The 19305-nt window shown below is 35.3% G+C and overlaps 1 protein-coding gene across 2 annotated transcripts in view; it reads left to right on the top strand.

Moving 5' to 3' along the window:
* Positions 1-248: 248 nt before the first annotated feature.
* LOC132547643 (uncharacterized) overlaps positions 249-19305 on the top strand; it is a 122657-nt gene continuing 103600 nt past the window's right edge. The window contains exons 1-2 of one of the 2 annotated variants that reach the window (XM_060211426.1): positions 249-3593; positions 10423-10500. In XM_060211426.1, the coding sequence (XP_060067409.1) occupies positions 1344-3593; positions 10423-10500 (2328 nt within the window). In that variant the 5' untranslated portion in view covers positions 249-1343. The remainder of the gene's footprint in view (positions 3594-10422; positions 10501-19305) is intronic. The other variant, XM_060211427.1, reaches the window with a different exon arrangement.

Genomic DNA, 19305 nt, shown 5'->3' with positions numbered 1-19305 from the left:
AATACTGTGAATTCTCTACGTTTTAAAACACAAAACTTACTCTTAAAATGTGAAGTTAAGTGGCTGGATTTTACAGGGTTTTCACTTGAAAATGTGTTAATGGATTTAACCGTTTGAGGTTTGTAAACAGAAAAAAAAAAGGAACAACTTTTTCCTGTGTGAACAATTTTCGGTAAGAATTAATTGCTTGTTGTATTGGTGACTTCATTTGCTGAAACACAATAACGGCACAGGATTAAACTTTGTGAACTTTTAATTACATTTTACTTCCTACTGTGAACCAGTCAGGAGGTCGACGGAAATATTAGGTTCGCATGATAAAATAAGACCATTGGATTGAACTTGCTGACCTTTACTCGCGCGCTCTGCACGAGACTAGCATATTGTGTTACGTCACAGTGTTGCATGAGCCTGCATTTCTCGACGGTTATATATGAAACACCACACCACATGTCTAGTGTTATATGGTCTGGTCAATATAGCGGCCATTAGCCAGACGGACAATTGACGTTTGATCAACATATCTAAACGTGTCTAATGTAAGGAAAGAAAAAGCAAAGACGAAGCATCAGTTTCTGACTATGGCGGTTTATGCCGATTTGTTATTGTTATTGTTGAAGTGAAGTCAAAGTGAATTTGTGTTCGTAAAATCAGAAACTATAACAAATTTTACGTTTGTATGTGATTTACATAAACTGTGTGACTAAAGTTGGGCTATATGAGAAAATGATAGGATACAGGATGTACATCCACATGTGTTACACAAATCATGTGTAAAACGAACACGTTCTGTCTAGAGAGATGTCAGAAGGTTGTGTTGCGTTTGTACACGGTCTGTGGGCTACTGAAATAATTAGACTGCCATCCTCACCAACCGACTCCTAGATCTGCGTGTGGTGATAAGTCTCATCTAGCGAAGTCAGATATATATACACCGGCAAAAACATCAGCCTCGGAATGCTGTGTTGATTACTGTTAGAATGTGTTTTCCCCCCTTTTGGGCCCCTGAAACGAAATGCAGAAATGAAAGCTTAGCTTTACGATCGGTTTACTCATATAGGACCAACTACGTCACACACGGCCCGAATAAGGGTAACAATATACTCAGAAATTGATGACGTAGTACACATTACAAGTGCACTAGTTTGGAAACATCGGAGTGGATATATTCTGGAAAAGACATATGAGAAAAAGTGTAAAGCTACGAAGAAAAGAGAATAGAATAACCGCCATCTTGGAATCCTGTGAACGTGATCAAGGGCGCTGCCGGGGAAATTTCGAGAAAAAGTTTGAATAATTGTGCTGTGATAGTTTGGGGATTGTACGTGTAGCAATATATCAAGATGAGTGCAGGCGGTAAGGAAGAAAACCTAGAGGTGATATGTAATGTGTGTGACAATTTTGAATGCCATGTGTTCAAGAAAAATGTGTGTCGAAATTGTTTTCATAGTAAGGAGGAACATGTTGCCAGTAATGGCGACACGGAAGTGTTACCAAGGAAACAGGACATCAATCAACCATTCGACGACACCGGTAAGTCAAAAGACCTAAACTTATTAGGAGATAAAAACAGGCCAAAAAGTGTCATCGGAATAAATAAATCGTCGTCGGACATTTTGAAAAAATCGACAGAAAACTTGAAAGATGTGTCTGATATTAAAGTAGATTCCAAAAATAAAGGAAAACCACCAGAGACAGCACCTAAATCCAAACCTCCCGAGACGGCCCCCAAAGCTAAGACACCAGGTAAATTGGTGACAGGTGCGTTAAGCGTGAAGGAGAGATTGGAACAAAAACAGAAATCTGGTACAGGAATATCGTCAGATTCTAGCAAGAAACCTGCGCAGAGCACTGAGCCAGAGGTCAAAGGTAATGTGTCATCATTGGTGACGTCACAGGGTTCAAAGAAGCAGACGACAGCAGATAATAAAAGCTCTTCAGTAGAAACATCAGACTCCAAACCGGGAGAGAAGACTGACGGGAGTAAGAAACAGGGGCTGACAACAACTAAGGTTTTCACAAACTCAAAGCTAGCGGGAAGTTCCCTGCTTTCGCAGGATAAGGGACTGTTATCAAACTTAGGGAAGAAACAGTCTCTGGATAAAAAGGACGGAGGATCACAAGCACAGGCTAAGGACAGCAATACATTCGACAAGGTTTCTTCAAAAACATCCACAACAAAATCGGAGGAGAGTAGTAGCAAAAAAGTGTCCCTTACTTCATCAAGAGCAGACGACACTAGTAAAGTAAAGCAGTTAGCGGCAAAATCTGAGGAATTAAGCAGCAAGACCAAACAAACTACAGCAAAATTTGAGGATAAAGGAAAGGTGACCACTTCTAAAACAGAGGAAATTTCAAATAAATTCAAGCAATTGAGCAGTAAATCGTTTTCAGGCAGTAACAAAGACGGCCAGTCGGATGCCAAGTTTAATAGCTTAGGTCGCAAGAAGGCGGGAGTTAAAGATAAGTTACCCAGTGATACAGCGACAGACGATAGCAGCGCAGGTAGTAGTAATAAGTCCCCGTCGTCAAAGGAACAAGGCATTTCGCACCGGTCTACGTCAGGATCAAGCAGCGCTGCAACAACAACAGATAAGCCTACAGCACAACCGATCCCTGGCGTAAACAAATCAGCCACTAGTAGTTTGTCTTCGCGCTTTGGCGGGAGCAAGCATGGGACAACTCCGGTCAAAACATCCGAGGCCGTCCAAAATGGAGAGGCGGGGAAAGAGAAACTTGAGCTTCTTACAGCAGAAAAGGCCAAAGTAAATGAAGAATTAGACTTACTGAGGAAAAAATTAAACGACATGGAGGGGAAATGTCAAATTCTCGAAAGCGAGAACAAAAAGCTAAAAGACGGGATGACGGAGAAAGAAATGGAAGAAAACAAGGTTTTAATGGCAAAACAGGATGTTGAGAATGTGATCGTGGGACTTAAAAGCGAGTTAACATCAATGGAAGGGCGATGTCAAAAACTGGAAAAGGACAACACCTTATTATCGGACAGACTCAAGGAACAACATATACAACAACAACAACACCAGGAACAAAATATCGCAAACCATGACGTCACAACTGAAATAGCGGACATGGAACAACAAGTTGACGCATCGGAAGCTATCGTATCAAATCTTAAAGACGAAAACGATGAGCTACGTCTAGAAATCCAAGAACTTAAAGTAGAAATGGATGAAATGTATGACAGTTTCCGTGATCAGGAAGCCGAGGAATTCCGAGATTTACAGCGTGAATTGGAAATTACCGCCAAAAATTGTCGTATCCTTCAGTTTAAATTACGCAAAGCAGAACGTCAGAATGAAAGCGTCGAAGCAGATCGCATTCAGTATGAGGACAAACTTCGGACGTTACAAAATCAGTTCAAGGACGACGATGCACGTGCCCATATACGATCGATTGAGCAGGAGTTACAAATGGCGAAGGAAGTGTCTGTTCGTTTACACGACGAATTAGATATCATGGAAGATAGGAGATCCAAGGTTGAAGAAGAAAATTTGCATCTCACGGACATTCTGGAGAAATCCGATAAAAAACAGTTTCGCCTGGAAATGGAGATAGATAAATTAAAGGATAAAGTAAGTATATATGTGTGAAGCACGTGAAACACTAAACAAATATTCAATGTTTCTGCATCCCCTTTCATTCTAAGTAGTCTAATCGATTTAAGAGATAGAGATTTTTTTTAAATGAACAGTTTTCAAAGAAGCCTTTATATACTTTATGAGTGTTGTGTAGTTGAAGCGCGGTATTTTTTTGCTTTCGGTACGGGTTTTGGTACGCACGTCTCGCGTACCGTTGGGACTGGTTTGTGAATTTATATATTCCATAAAAAGATGATATTTAGAAGTGTCTATGGTCAAAACATCTGACGATTTATTTTCAAACCCAGTTGTATGATATCTTGAAATCCAGAAGTCCGATCTACATAGAAAATGGACAAGGAATAATGACGTATTTATACTGTTTGAACTATTCAATGAAATATGGCCTTTTGTCAGTGTATCAAGGAAGGTGTGTACACCAAACTAGATGACGTTATATAGAAGCCTTCCTGTATGACGAATCAAATGCTAACGTAGATCTATTTATACCACTTGACAGCATGCCGCCATTTTGTGTGTGTTTAATGCATCTACTAATGTTTTAACAGCTTAGATTAGGACAATTAAAGTTAGGTTCGTGGTTCAGGTCTCGGTATTTTGTACTTTATAATATATTACTATACTTCTGCCTTATTTTTTTCTTTTTGTTTTGTTTATTTTTCGTTTTTGAAGATTTTGTCATTTATTTTTTTTATTTTTGTCATGTTGTTGTTTATTTGTCAGGTAGAACATCGTTTTGGTCGGAAAGAATATTTAATTCATGAAAATATGTTCTAATAATGTTAAAGAAACTTTACGTACTAATGATTAAGTCACATGTGTGAAATAGCCATTAAACGTTACACGTGCATATACAGGGTATATGTGTATGTAATGGTAAAGTCACATACATGTACACATGGTGTGTCTATATGCAAGTAAGCAACACGTACATAAAAGGAAAAAATATCGAGGTATGCAAAATTTTCAGAAACACTGACAATGTTTTAATATTCAATGTAACTACTGGGAAGAACTAAAAGAGAGTTATTCACTTCCTCCTGGTTAAATGCTGTCCGCTTCCAACCGACACGGAGAGGAAATATTCTCCCTATCTCTTTTGGTAAAGCGTCAGATAGGTAAACCAGATGTTCCGGGTTCGATCCCGCACGGAAACGTTCGGATATAATGACCTCTCGTGCAAAAGATTAAAAAGTAGGATAATCTTATGCGTGTATAGGGAAATACATAAAGACACTGTCTCCCACCGTTAAAAACATCTACGATTTACTAAGTTCGCGATTGTCATGTCAGAAGTTGCGAGAGGCGCTGACATGCACACGTGCTGTGCGTGTTCGCGAGGTATAGCATTTCACCAGATAGCAAGTGTGCATTTCGGACATATGGTTGTAGTTATTTATCAGAGCTTATAACAACACACACATGTGGTATGTGTTATAGAGATGTGGTTTGTCCTCTAGTGCTCTAGAGGACCAAACAGCAGATACCTTACATAATATTTATTATCACTGTATCTCGCACTGTATCTCTTTCACGGGACCAAGTGTAAACAACAGAATACTGATATATTAATAAAATCGTAATATCGTCTTGAAATCATTAAGTCGAGGGAAAAATTAACACTTGAAAAACTTGTGAAAAAAATATAATTAAACTGAAAAATTGGTGTTTCTGAAGGATAAGCACATTCTGCTTCATCGACAAGAACTTCCACTGGCATGTAAATCTGTATCATTCAAGTAATGCCATGTTCTCAAAAATAGAAACGGGTTGATAGCAACGAAACCACTACAAACTATTGAGCGAAGAGTTAATCAGTAGTATTTGTCTACTACCTTTTCTTCTCCTAGGCTGAGATAAAACAAAATCGGATCCCCAGATAGAGACAGACCATTTTACCTTTTATATTAACACTTTAGGATTTTAAGTGAAAAATAAGATCTCCCATATTGTACTTAAAAGTTGGATTGACCTCTGTTCCATTTCGGTAAATATTTATATCCTTGGTTAATAAAACAATCTAATTACTTAACGTTAAGTGATGATTCTTTACTGTTTAATAGATATCGCGTCATTTTTGCGAAAATTTTACGAGCGTGTGAATTCATTAAAAAAACGCCAATGCACGTAAATGTTCTTCTCTTGTAAAGTGAAATCATCACATATATCTGTGCCAGTAAGAATTAATCACAAACATTTATACGTCTTCTACAAGCCATTTCTGTATCTGAAAACAGTACTCCTGACTGCTTGTTTCCCTTGACCAGTTAACCTACATATTAACCTTAGTCGCAATCAAATTTGAAAATTGGACGCTTGTTTGGCTTGTCTTCAAAGCAACCCTCCCTCACTTTGGAGGAGGAAATGTTGGCGTATTTCTCTAGATCTTAACAGCACGCGCTGGCATTGGCTTGATGTCAACACCACTTTAAAGTATAAAAATAATATCCTTCATCTTGAGTTTGTATCTTTTGACGAAAGAGGTTCCAAAGTATCTGTTTCATTACGGAGTAATGAGACTCGTGTTAACATATATCATTTCCGGAAAAACGAAGCTCTTCTGTTTTTTATTTTAGAAGTATCGTGAATATCTCAATCCGGAGTTGCGATTTTCCTTGTATTCTTGTATTCTGTTTAAGTTGGTCGAAGGAGTTTGAATTTCAAATATTCGTTCTAGACTGGCGATATAAGCTACCATCTCAGGTATTTTGTCTCAGATTAACGATATCTCCGTATAAATAATTAATTTAATCCGTAATTACACGTTCCGACAAACATTCAAAGAAATTCAAAATCTTTCACAAGCCTTCCGATTCGTTCTAGCGATGTAGGCCTCACTTTTATTCAAAATATTTTATTAAAGAATAATAGTAAAGAATTATAGGTACTCCTTAAAACTTTTCCGTAATGAAGTACACCTTAATACGAACAATGTTCCGCTTTATATTTGATTGGGGACTGTCGAGGAGGACAACCTAACACGGTTCCTGTGTAAACTGAACAATCTATCGAATCTTTACTGACATGGTTCCGCCTTCCCGTGTTGTTTCAATGTTTGTTAAAAACAAACAAATAAACAAATTGCTTCACAACATAGCATTTCAATTTAATTTTTTTATAAAAACATATGATCTTTAGTCTGTTCCCATGGCAACCGTAGTTATGGAAACGTTCGTGACGAAACTATTAAAAGGTTATTTTTAGAGACGGATGCACCATGACTAAGAATATATTTCGATACAATTAATAACATGCTCATGCGTCACTTGGCTTCAAGAACAAGTGTACATGCTTAGAAGTCAATTTTGAGTGTTCAGATGATATGTAAAAACTATGTATTGGTTCAGTATATGTAGTGAAAATTCGTTTGTCCGAACTCCATTGATCCGGAATAGGAAGTCAGTTTTGAGTGTTCAGATGATATGTATAAACTATGTATTGGTTCAGTATATGTAGTGAAAATTCGTTTGTCCGAACTCCATTGGTCCAGAATATGAAGTCAGTTTTGAGTGTTCAGATGATATGTATAAACTATGTGTTGGTTCAGTATATGTAGTGAAAATTCGTTTGTCCGAACTCCATAGATCCAGAATTACAACTGTCAGTACATAATTCAAGATCAAGGCGTAGTTCAACATTTACTATTACAATGCACCGTAGCTTCTAAATACAGAGGCCGTGTCACTAAGGCTTCGGCGTATTTGTAACTATAGACATGTAAAAAATAGGAAACTAAACACTATGTCTTTTAGTAACAGGAAAACATACTTAAAGCACACGCATATATGTCTCTAAAGCAGTCAACCAAATATCATAGGTGACTGTAATACTTCTGGATGATTGTGCCTGATCAAACCGTCTTTCTTAATGTCAATCTAGAGTATTTTTATTTAATTTTGAAGTTCAAGTTTTCATTTTTGTTCTCTCGTTAATGAACGATGTAACTTATAAATAACGCTTCCAAAATAACCTAGAAGATATTGTAATGCATTCGGTTCTAGACCCACGCAGGTTATAGCTAACAGACCTAGAGTACTTGGATGTGTCCCTCCCTACCACCTTTGTCTATTTACGATAATTGGTAACACACACAATAGTTTACTACCATACTTACTGTAAAGCCTGTATCTTAGGACTGGTACGTTATTGGTATAGTAATTCACAGACGTAACAAGCTCGCTTTCGCTTCGTTACCCCCATACCGTTTACCGTAGACAGAACTATTATAAACCCAAACTATCTCGAATACAAGACACTTTACCGAATTAATAATGTTTATTCGCTTCGTTATGTGCCGAAATTGTAATTCCTAAAATAGGAATCAGAAATACTTTAAAATTAAAAGAATTTAAAAAGAATCGCCGCACAATATATTTATAACTTTATACAGCTGGTAACTAACCATACTTTTCTTTCTTTAATTTCACGTGTAAACACACATCACGTGCATCACTAACAGATGCCAAACACATGCCCGCTCACAGAGTGGTCTTGGTGCAGTTCCAATATGTTCCAATAACGGAAGGTCGTCTTAACATGAAGCCATATTATTCTTACTTTATTATATCTAAGTTGATCCTAACATTGTTTGCAAAGCTTAGTTCCATTAACATCGACATATAAGGTTTTTGTATTTTCATCTGCGTTCTTTGCTGGTCATCTTTGTAATATATACAGGGTCTACTTAGTGAATATTTTCATTGTTGGAGCTGACTCCACTTTGGTTGGTGAATTGTATAAAAACCTGTTTTGATCTATCCTTGCACTGTACGAGAATTCATGACACACAAAATGAACTTTTTATCAACAAAAGTAATATAATATATTATAATAAAATACAATATGATATATTATAATAAAATACAATATGATATAATTTTCCATATTTAAGGATGAACTGTAGTTTAAATGTGTTCTAGAAATGACATTAAAGAAAGAAAAAAAACATTTTCTGTTACTTGTAAATAATTAGGTAACGGTTGCATCCATCCTTGAAATTTCTGGGGTTACGATCTCTCATATTACGATCGTTACACTTGGTGGTTTAAGATTGGCTGCGTTCATATTTTCGAACTCTTTCCGATAAATAAAGAAAACGGGAAACAACTCGGACCTTTCCGTCATTCTAAGGAATGAAACGGGAAGACCCGAGTGAGTAACCGATTAAGAAAGTACATGATCAGGATAAAATTAGAACCAGAAGCTAAACCAGATTTCACCAAACATAAACTGGGATTTAAACTAAATAGACATGTGTTTTTATGGTCGACGAACATTCTGATAGAACATGCATTTTACACATTTTTACACATAGCTAAATACAAAGCTTAATGTAAAATGTCGATCTACTCGAAACACATTAGGTGCTAGACTGGCGAAAAGCCCCAACGTTTTTGTATAGAAATGCTCTTCTACTTTCTTATATTAGCCTTTTTCACCATAGTTTGAAACTTTATCTGAGGGACCAAAATGATAAAACACAATTTCCTTTTAATTTTGATTTTAGACACAGGGGCCAGTATAATTAGGTGTACGCGCCCCCTTTCCAGGGCCTCTTTTCTCAGTGATAGTACATATACACTGTATCATTATGATTCTGTGCAGATGTGTCTCGATAATATCTATAAATATTATGATGCTCTTTTTACATAACTTGCTACATCTCATAATGTACATATGGATTCAGCGATAGAACGGCGTGAAGCAATTTCTGGAAGCGTCAAGAGCACCGAATCAGAACGAGTCTCTCTAATTTGTTGCTCTTACGACAACAATTTTGAACACATGTACATACTATAGATAATGGTTAACCATTGTGCCACACCCTAGTCATAATGCATATATTTTATTATGTCCCGCCATTTTATTGGGAGGGGTGGAGGTTGGGCTGGGGGATATTGTTTCAGACGTTTCCAAATCTTATCTTACTGTTAGTCGGCTAATAAAATCGCTCTTCGTCCGTTCTTCCGCCCATCATTAGAGAGGCATCCATCTTGGTTTTTTCCTGGAGTAGTGTAGGATGGATCATTTTAAAATTTCACAAGTAGGTTCACTTTGGTTCTCAGCTGTGCATAGTACATTTTTGGTCCTATCGGAAAAAAACAAGATGGCCGACAGGCGGTTTGATACAAACGGTAATAGTAATAGTAATCGTGGGCGCCAAGATCCCTTAGGTAATCAGAATGTTATATTCCTGGTAAACAAATAAAATACGATAAAAAATATTATATTCAGCGTAATTTGAAATATGAAGTCAAGATTCGTGTTCAATAAAATATCCTAATACTGCCTTTTGATTCAGTTTAAAGCAGCTTTTTTCGAATTCTTCTTTCACGTTTTAACATCACCCGCCAAATATATAAATAACGAACATCCCATGTTTGGTGTAATACATTTCATGTAAAGGCTTATGAAAGTGGTCCTTCTTTTGCAAGAATCCACAGTTTTAGATAGGATTTCATCATTACCCGTAGTTAGTGTGAACACATATTCACGACATTAATAGTTGTATGAATGCCATCACTTTAACCAGTTTTATTTTATGTTTTTGACATTAGTTACAAGTATATATTATATTATAAATACCTCAGTAACCAGACATTGCGAATTTTCTGTTGGTGATTTATATCATTTTTACTGTTTAATATTATTTTTTTCATTTTTTTATTAACTTAAACAATCAAAACCACGTTTTCTAGAATAAAAATAAAAAAAGCACGGGTAACATTTAAGAATTATCCATCAGTCTATCATTTTAATGATTGACACGTGTTTTAAGACGATTTTGTTCAATTTTTTTCAGATCGTAGATCTACAGAATCAGCTCGCCAATAGACCCGACAGGGAAACTTCTGCTTCTGATGACGTCACAGAGAGAAACGTAAGTTATTTCTTTGTATTTACCATTGTATGGCACGATGTAACTTTACAAAAGTCAGTTGTGAATTACCAGCTCATGAACTGTTACCAGCGTAGGAATAGTGCAAGTAATGTAATCAAATTGAGATTGTCTCCCCTTACGATGAGAGGAAAATTGAAAACGGTTAATAGAAGCATTGAACTACTTTCACTAAGCATTCATGAGCATATGAAAGCCAACACGATAAAATGAAATTCAACTTGAAACGCTTTATTGAATTGACCCTTATCCTGTGTTGGCATTCATATGCCCATCAATGCCAACTGAAAGTAGTTCACTGCATAAATCCTGTGCACTTCTTTGTACTTGTGCTGTGTGGCACACAAAAGTAAGACAAAGCAACTTACATAACAGACAAGAACTATTACGTCATTACGACCATGTCGACTGTTAACAACATTTTGGTTTCCATATGTTCTGTTAAGGACCAGATAATTTGATTCGTTCAGATATACCTATCATATTTATGATATAAGTAGACATTTCACAAAGATTGATTAAAATCAGGAAAAGATGACATCCGTCTTCGGCGTACAAAGCGTGAACTGTGGAAAGCTCGCCCTTTCAGAATATCACGGGAAAAGATATCATAACGAATTTGTTTACAGAAAAAAAAGTTCCATTTTAATTTTTGAGATATTAAATTGACAGAGGATCTTGTGTTTATTACCAGGAACATCATCTTAGTCTTTAGAACTCTTATCTCGTTCATCAGTTTAGTTTTCTTCAGATCTTATCGCCGACTTGACCTAAATAAACTTGTCAGTAGCTGCAGACTGGTTGACTTACCTTGTCTTCCTATATCAACACATTCTTTTGTTCTTCACAAAATGGGGCAACCAAAAACATTCCATGGTATCTGTGACCGAAAAAGTCCTTTAAGATGAAGGTCAGAGGTCTAAACATGTATGACATCGACCTATTTTTTCCGCGTGACAACATTCTTCCAAAAGATTTTACATGTGCAATTAATTGTTATTGACAAACATTTCAGAGTATGTTCAGACAAATGACATTTTCTAGATGACCTGCTTTTTTTTTTTTTTTTTTTTTGTTTGTTTGTAAATTAAGCATTTATCAAAAACATTCTTGCGACATATTATCTATAAAACTACCATCTTTGAAAGGCACTGGATCAAAGTTGAAAAATTAAAACGCCACAATACCTTTTCCAGTATTATTTGCAGTTCTTAAAATGTATATTGTATCGACATGAGCCTAACCTCTAATGTATTTCACATCCCGCTTGTATGTGTTGTCATATCTTCCACAAAAAACACCACATAATGAATTGAAAAGAGTTCGGCCTGTAGAATCTCGTTAATATGTGTCTAGTTGAATCCCGTTAACCCTGTTAATACGAATCATATTCCGTAGAACCATGTTTAAGTATTTGCTGTAGAATCTCATGTATTTACAGTAGAATATCGAACATCAGAAATATTTACACTAAGGTGTCGAATATGAGAAATAATACACTAGAATGTCGAATGTCAGTAATTTTTACAGTAGAATGTCTGATATCCGAAATATGAACAGTTGAATGTCAGACATCTGAAATAATTACTATTTATTTAATTGAAAACTTTATTGTAGAATCTTATTCTGCGGAAAACCAAAATTCTTTAATGATCTCTATATCATTTAAATACTTTGACGGAGACAAATTTCAAGATTCATAATGAAATTGTAGTAAAAATCGCGTGAAAATACCGCATTAAGATCATCCTTGTATAAGCTGAAATACACACAAGGATAGCCGAGTTATAGGCTAATTATGAATTTGCACTTTCAACTTGAATACAAGATTAACTGATCTCATATTGATGGGAATATTTGATTAATTAAAGACATAATTAAGGATAATATTAATCCGGATTCACAAGGTTCTATTCTAACATAATGTTTGTTTGACAGTGACGTCACGTAGATTTGTTGTGTTCACATGTTGTCATTTGTTTACCATTTTCAGTCCAAATATTCCATTTACCTTGACAGCAGTGTGGATTAGAGCTCACCCCCCTGTAGTCGGCATGACAACAGTCTCTTCAGTGTTGCTAAGCGACAATGCAATGCATCATGGGAGAACTTGAAAGCCAGGCAGGACCGGAAGCAAGAGAGACCATTTTTGAAGCGTGTCAATCGTTCCAACGATAGTGGTGCATTGTTTTAGGTCAAAGTTCAAAGTGCTTACGTCATTAAGGTGTGGTTGATCCTCGCATAGGTGTAAAAGGATTTTCATAATTATTTGATCATATTTACGAACTAACATTTTGCTACAGCATGCTGCAAATGAACAAACGTGTGGTCGCGCTAAAATTAGTAATAGACGTTTTATCTCTGATAACACTATAAAACTAAACTATTCATGGTGTTTCGATTGTTTGGAATTTAGCATTTTATTCAAATCTAATTTTAACACGCAAAATTAAAACTCATATATCTTCTTTCTAGCTCTAGCTCTATATCTTCACTTATCTCTTTATCCTACACGTATTTATTTATTTATTTATTTATCTGTGTATCTCTTATCTTTCGGACTACCTCGGTTCGTTTCTTTAGGATGACCTCGGGTCTTTATGTTCCAGATTCACACAAAGTCACATGTATTTCAGGCGCAGAAATAAAATGTTGAACAAAGCCAAGACTTTGTCTTTTCTTTTTTTCCACCTTTTACTTATATTTAACATATCTAAATATATATTCTATTTCCAACTCTAACGTTACATCTTATTTGCATATTCATAAATATGCTAATTTAATTGCTTAACGAAACAAGTTATTTTGTATCTATCAAAACAAAACAGTTTACACAAACACATATATGCTATATTTTATCAATTTCATGTCTTTAGCTCGAAAACATCTTGCAATTTTGTCTTTATCTTAATATCTGAGGTATCAATTTGCATATATACATATATATATATATATTCTGTCTAATATAGTATGACGAGTTAATTATGCGGAACGATTTGCATGCTTCATAGAATCTCTCCTTCCGTTCCTGGCTGCTGTCAACGCCTCGTCATGCATATTCATCAAATACGACTTAATTTAAATATTATGTAAATCAGCATGCTCATTATTATCATTGTTTTGCCTTTGTTGTCCCTTGCACCATAAGTGTATATTGTCTGCTGGTATTCATACCTTGTATACTTAACCCGCTCATAAATGCTTTGCTTTTAATGTTGGTTAATTGTATATAATCGATTTATTCCTATTGTTGTGCATGTTAGTGTCCAGACATAAAGGTAGTAAGGTTGGCATTGATTTGATAAAAGCAAATTCAGGAATAAAAAACGACAAAACAAAAAGTTTTCTTTTTCACAAAATTTCCTCGCGAATAAAAAGATTTTTTCGGAAATTTCTGTCTGCAATTCAAACAAAAAGTTAGGAATAGAATAGAAGACTAGGAGTAAGTTACTCAGTTAATTTTTAGAAAGAGTTATGGGACGTTATCTTCTGATTTGACCATTGACCAAAATTAAAATAGGGGAAAAATACAAGATTTGATTCGGAATTCTGAATGAGTTATATCCATTATGCTCTATATGACGTAATATTTTCTGTAAATATTCAAGTTTGTTTTAATCGTGTATCACTTACTGCTATTGGTGATAAAATCAGTATTGTATTTGATGTTAGATTGTCAGCTATAACACACTTAGTGATATACTACAGCTAACGCCATTTACTGATATTAATATGTACACATATACATTTTGGTTGAATAGTTATGCTTTATACAGCCATGCTGCTTTCCTAACTCCAATTCATGGGAGAGCTAATCAAGTCTTGTAACAGATTAATAGCGTCACACAAATGATCACGTGACAAGTTAGCTCAATATGTTTGATGTAGATCTAGATGTACGTACATACTTGAACACAGTAAGTAGTGAAACAACTAACACAATTTGTCATTACTATGTGCAAAATACGTCATAAGTATTTACATATTACGTCACGATGCTCTACGCAATAAGTCATTACGATATACACAAGAAAATATGATGTACACACCAGGATGCATAAGAACACAAAAATCTGATTACATCAGTCGAATAAAATAAAAGGATTTCACAGTGTAACATTTACTGCGAGATATCACCCGCAAACACATTTTTTGTAGATGTAGACATACAATGAAAATGTTCATAACTTTGAGGTAATCAAGTTAGAACAAAAATTGAATATTATAATATTTTCACAGACACCATTTAAAAAGTACAAGAAAATAACTCAGTGTTCGGAGACATAAATCACCTACCTTGTTCGACGACATCTGTCAAAGTTTAGATAAATCAAAGCAATTTAGCATTCTCATATGACAAGATGTATAGCAACGAAACCAAGAGGCATGTCCAACGACCTGTTGACCAATCTTCGACGCCCTCTTCTAAAAACACATTTCTTCGATAAGAGGTTTTGCTTTCTCCACTCTCTACACTACGCTTGTTATGAGAGCTTTTTTAAAGTAATGTGAGTGGACGTGCCAATCTGTTGTTATATAAGGACAAACCAACCAGATATATTATAAGTATAACGCAATTACAATCATGCACGTTGGTTGCAGCTAATCAAACAAAAATATAACAAATATGTATGTAAAAATACTTTAAAGCTGGTTACAGCGGCAAATGCAGTGCCGTAAATGCCTATGTTAAACTACAGATATTAAGAGCTATGATAGAATACCTGATGCTTACATTCCACAGGGAGTATATGATGTTTTAGATGTTGAATTTCACTGCCGAGATATGATAAATATTTTTCCCGAAGAAATATTCAAATTCGCGTCATCTCTGAAAAAAAATCACACCAGCTTGGATTATCTTCTTCCGTGTCTGCAACATTGTTATGCCAATTCAATTACAGCTCATATTTTTGTTTCCACATCTAAACAAAATTATGATTAAACTAAATATCATTTAACCGATGACAAGAATTTAATAAAGTAGAGATTTACACTCTAGAAAATGGACGAGAAGGATAAGATATTCCAGAATGGCAAGTGTCCTTTGCTTCATCGACGACACCTGCCATGTAGACCTTGGTCAATCCAAGAAATGTCATGTTCTCAAACAGTAACCGTGTAAATAACAAAACCACTAGATATACTTACGAGCATCAAGTATCAAACCATCTTCAGACATTAGAAGCATAACTCAAATTATCCCTTATTTTCCTGGAACACTTTTCAGTTACTCTTTCCCGTAGAAGACGAAAAATTGAGCACTATCTTACAATATTTATTCGCCTTAATGTGATATTTTCATTGATTAATTAATCTAATTTTGATGACCCTATACCGATGAAATAAGGTGAGGTAAGCCTTTATTAAATCCTATTCTTCTGGGTTTCCATCTATCTTCAGGTTTTCCCTTCAGTTTCCTTTTATAATCGACCATTAACCTAGTTGTATTCTAAATCGTCTGTTTAGATTGTGTCACAAGATTATACAAAACGCACCTTTTAATATAACTTCAGAGCTATAGTAGAGTCAAACAATGAATTAAACTGCATCATACAGCTGTTTCATCCTTCTAGGACTCGTCAGTGCTGCTAAGGGCTAAATTCAAATGCTTAGGAGGCTACTGAGGGACTTATCCCAAATCTACCTTGCTACTACTATCCCAGACATCACTTGTGTATTACAAGTAGGTCTTTTAAATACAATTGAATGAAATTTCAAATTTATACGTAAAACTGATATGTCAAGATGTCTCAATTCCAATGTGTTTGAAGATTGCTCGTGAAAGCAGTATGTTTGTAAGTGAAATTAACTTGACGTCATTTTGTTTCATTGTAATTGAAATTTTTATTCTGTCTTTTATTAGTGTTTCGTAGCAGCTAGATAATGCTTACTCTTCGCAAAATTAGCAATATTGGTATTTATGAAATTTTACTAATTTTGGGTAAGTGCAAATTCTCAGCTGGGTTTTCTTTTCACCAATTGTTTTTCTTCGTGCGCTTCCTAGGTTTCAAAATAGTAGCACTGACAAAACATTATTTTATGATAAATCTACTGTCAAATAATTAACATTATTGACAAGGAAAATGTTCATATATATCATCAATGAATGTAATATAGCAGTTTAACTAGATATGGATAAATGCAAAAAAAATATTTTCGATTATGGGATAGAAACGAGTTTCAAACATAAAAAAAAATCATTATCAAAAGAAGTATGTGGAACACAGATATTTCACGAATGTTGAAAAATAGCAAAAGGTGAAAACAGGACATTGTGATACGCAAGTAGTTCTCGCGTTGATGTATGAAAAAAAGCATTACAATGTGGAACGCATAGTGTTAAGAAAGATAAGAATGTAAGCACGTTCAGACGCCTAAAACAGAACCTTGTAGAACGCTGATTGTTACAGAATGTTAACAAAACCTTTTGGAACAAAGATAGGTACAGAGTATTAAAGGTCTAAATATACAACCTTGGTGTGGAACACAGGACGACAATGAATGTAGAAATTAGAAAAAAGTTAAAATAGAGCATTGAACAAGACAAAGAAGATAACCTTACGGACTATCAGCCTATAAACAATATAAGATTCACATATAAAATTTTTGATTTCTACAATTTTTCTTGATTACGATTCCTTTGAAAATAAACTTTTCAAGCTTTTCTGTTTTCAATTATGCTAAATAAAACTGATATACGTTTATATTAAGCTGATTTTCGGATACTAAATATACAGTTTGGTAAAAGTCTGTGAATTAGAATAGGATGGAATGACTATAAAATATCAACCGTAATACAATTTAATACAATTCAGTAATTGTAAAACGTTTACAGTGAAATACAACTGTATGACTATAACATATGTTGTACTACACTGTAATATAATTGACGTCCTCGATACTCCAGGAGTTTCGCTATGTAACCCTGGGATATTCCATGGCAAAATCGAATGTTCTTTGTGTGAAACCTTGTGGATGGGACAAGAAGACTAGTTTGATCCTGTACATCAAAGGAATCTCAAGGTCACAAAAACAGTATGTTGTATTGGCTTTGATGTTGGGTGTCTCTCCTTTACAATCTTTAAAGGAGCGTATCCGTCTGTGATTTGTCGGGGTTTTTTTTCTCCTGCTCTAGACATATCAAATTACAAGTGTGTCTTCAATTTTGCCATGAAATGTTCGAGGGTTGTAGAGAGCAAAGTGATCGTAACCATGAACATAGCCGTTGTTTTTTCGATGGTTCAAATACATTTTCGCGATTTTACCAAAAACTTGATACAAAGGTTACATTTGCACAGAAATCATGAAATGGACCATTATTTTCTTCGTTCTCTTTATTTTCGAGGAATCTATTTATGGCGGTTTTATCCTATCTTCAGAAAATTGTTGAAAATAGAGCTCTTTTACTGTTGATTTTTGTTAAGTGGTCCTTCAATCTCGCATTTCCGTCAAACGAACAACAGCAGTTCCAACTTAGAGATTTAATCAAAGTCCTTGAAAATTGCTGAAAAAATTTGCAAGGAGTGTCGTTCCTCATTCAAGACAAACATTGTGGTTTTCAGTATTCCTATCTTGGGATTTGAAAGGTTATCGTCAATCTATCTCATATAAAATTATTCTCTTTAGGGTGTGTCATGATAATGGCTAACAAAAAGTCTTCTTTTTTACATAGTGCCAATTAACGTGAGCTCATAAACGTATCTCCTCTACGTCTGCAAGCAGCAAATTGATCACAATGATGGTACATTTGATATCACTTACACAGCATTTGCACGGCATATCAACCCACGCACGTGACACCAATGACGTCATACCGCTCATATCACTCATATTAGCTAGTTCAGGTAACATATCAAATGGGTTTTTGTGTGCTGATGTAGAAATTACTGTAATATGTAAGGAAAGGATACAAATCATTTCTGAAAAAAAATAGAATATTCCTTATTGTTCATTATAGTCTGTGTTTTTATTGTTATTTTTATGCATGTGTTGTTTTTTTGCGAACGAAAGAAGAAAATATGATTTCAGTGTACATATTAACATTCCTCTTTATCTCTAAGTGATTGTTTATCTGTTTTTGATATCAATTGGACCAATGATTGAACAATGCTACATCATACAGCTGTTTCTTCCTTCTATGACTCGTAAAGCTACATTATGCAGCTGTTTCGTCGTTCTAGGACTCGTCAGTGATGCTACATCATACAGCTGTTTCGTCCTTCTAGGACTCGTCAGTGATGCTACATCATACAGCTGTTTCTTCCTTCTATGACTCGTCAGTAATGCTACATCATCCAGCTGTTTCGTCGTTCTAGGACTCGTCAGTGATGCTACATCATACAGCTGTTTCGTCCTTCTAGGACTCGTCAGTGATGCTACATCATACAGCTGTTTCTTCCTTCTATGACTCGTCAGTAATGCTACATCATCCAGCTGTTTCGTCGTTCTAGGACTCGTCAGTGATGCTACATCATACAGCTGTTTCGTCCTTCTAGGACTCGTCAGTGATGCTACATCATACAGCTGTTTCGTCCTTCTAGGACTCGTCAGTAATGCTACATCATCCAGCTGTTTCGTCCTTATAGGACTCGTCAGTGAGCAAAACGCAATGAAATGTTGAAACTTCAGAAAATAAAAACTGACCGGAAACCATGTCACCTTCTATTAAGCGTGGCGTACCCAATGATACAGTGAATTTTACAATATTCAGCATTTGATAAAATAATGATGACACTTTCGAGTCAATTAAGTTGAATATGATTATTTTGTGTGGTCCTAATCTTC

The sequence above is a fragment of the Ylistrum balloti genome, unplaced genomic scaffold, assembly GCF_031769215.1.
Source record: "Ylistrum balloti isolate Yb309-2 unplaced genomic scaffold, AGI_CSIRO_Ybal_v1 Utg369966, whole genome shotgun sequence".
Classification (NCBI taxonomy): Eukaryota; Metazoa; Mollusca; class Bivalvia; order Pectinida; family Pectinidae; genus Ylistrum; species Ylistrum balloti.
The sequence above is the reverse complement of the archived record's forward strand: the minus strand, read 5'-3'. Positions and strand labels throughout refer to the sequence as shown.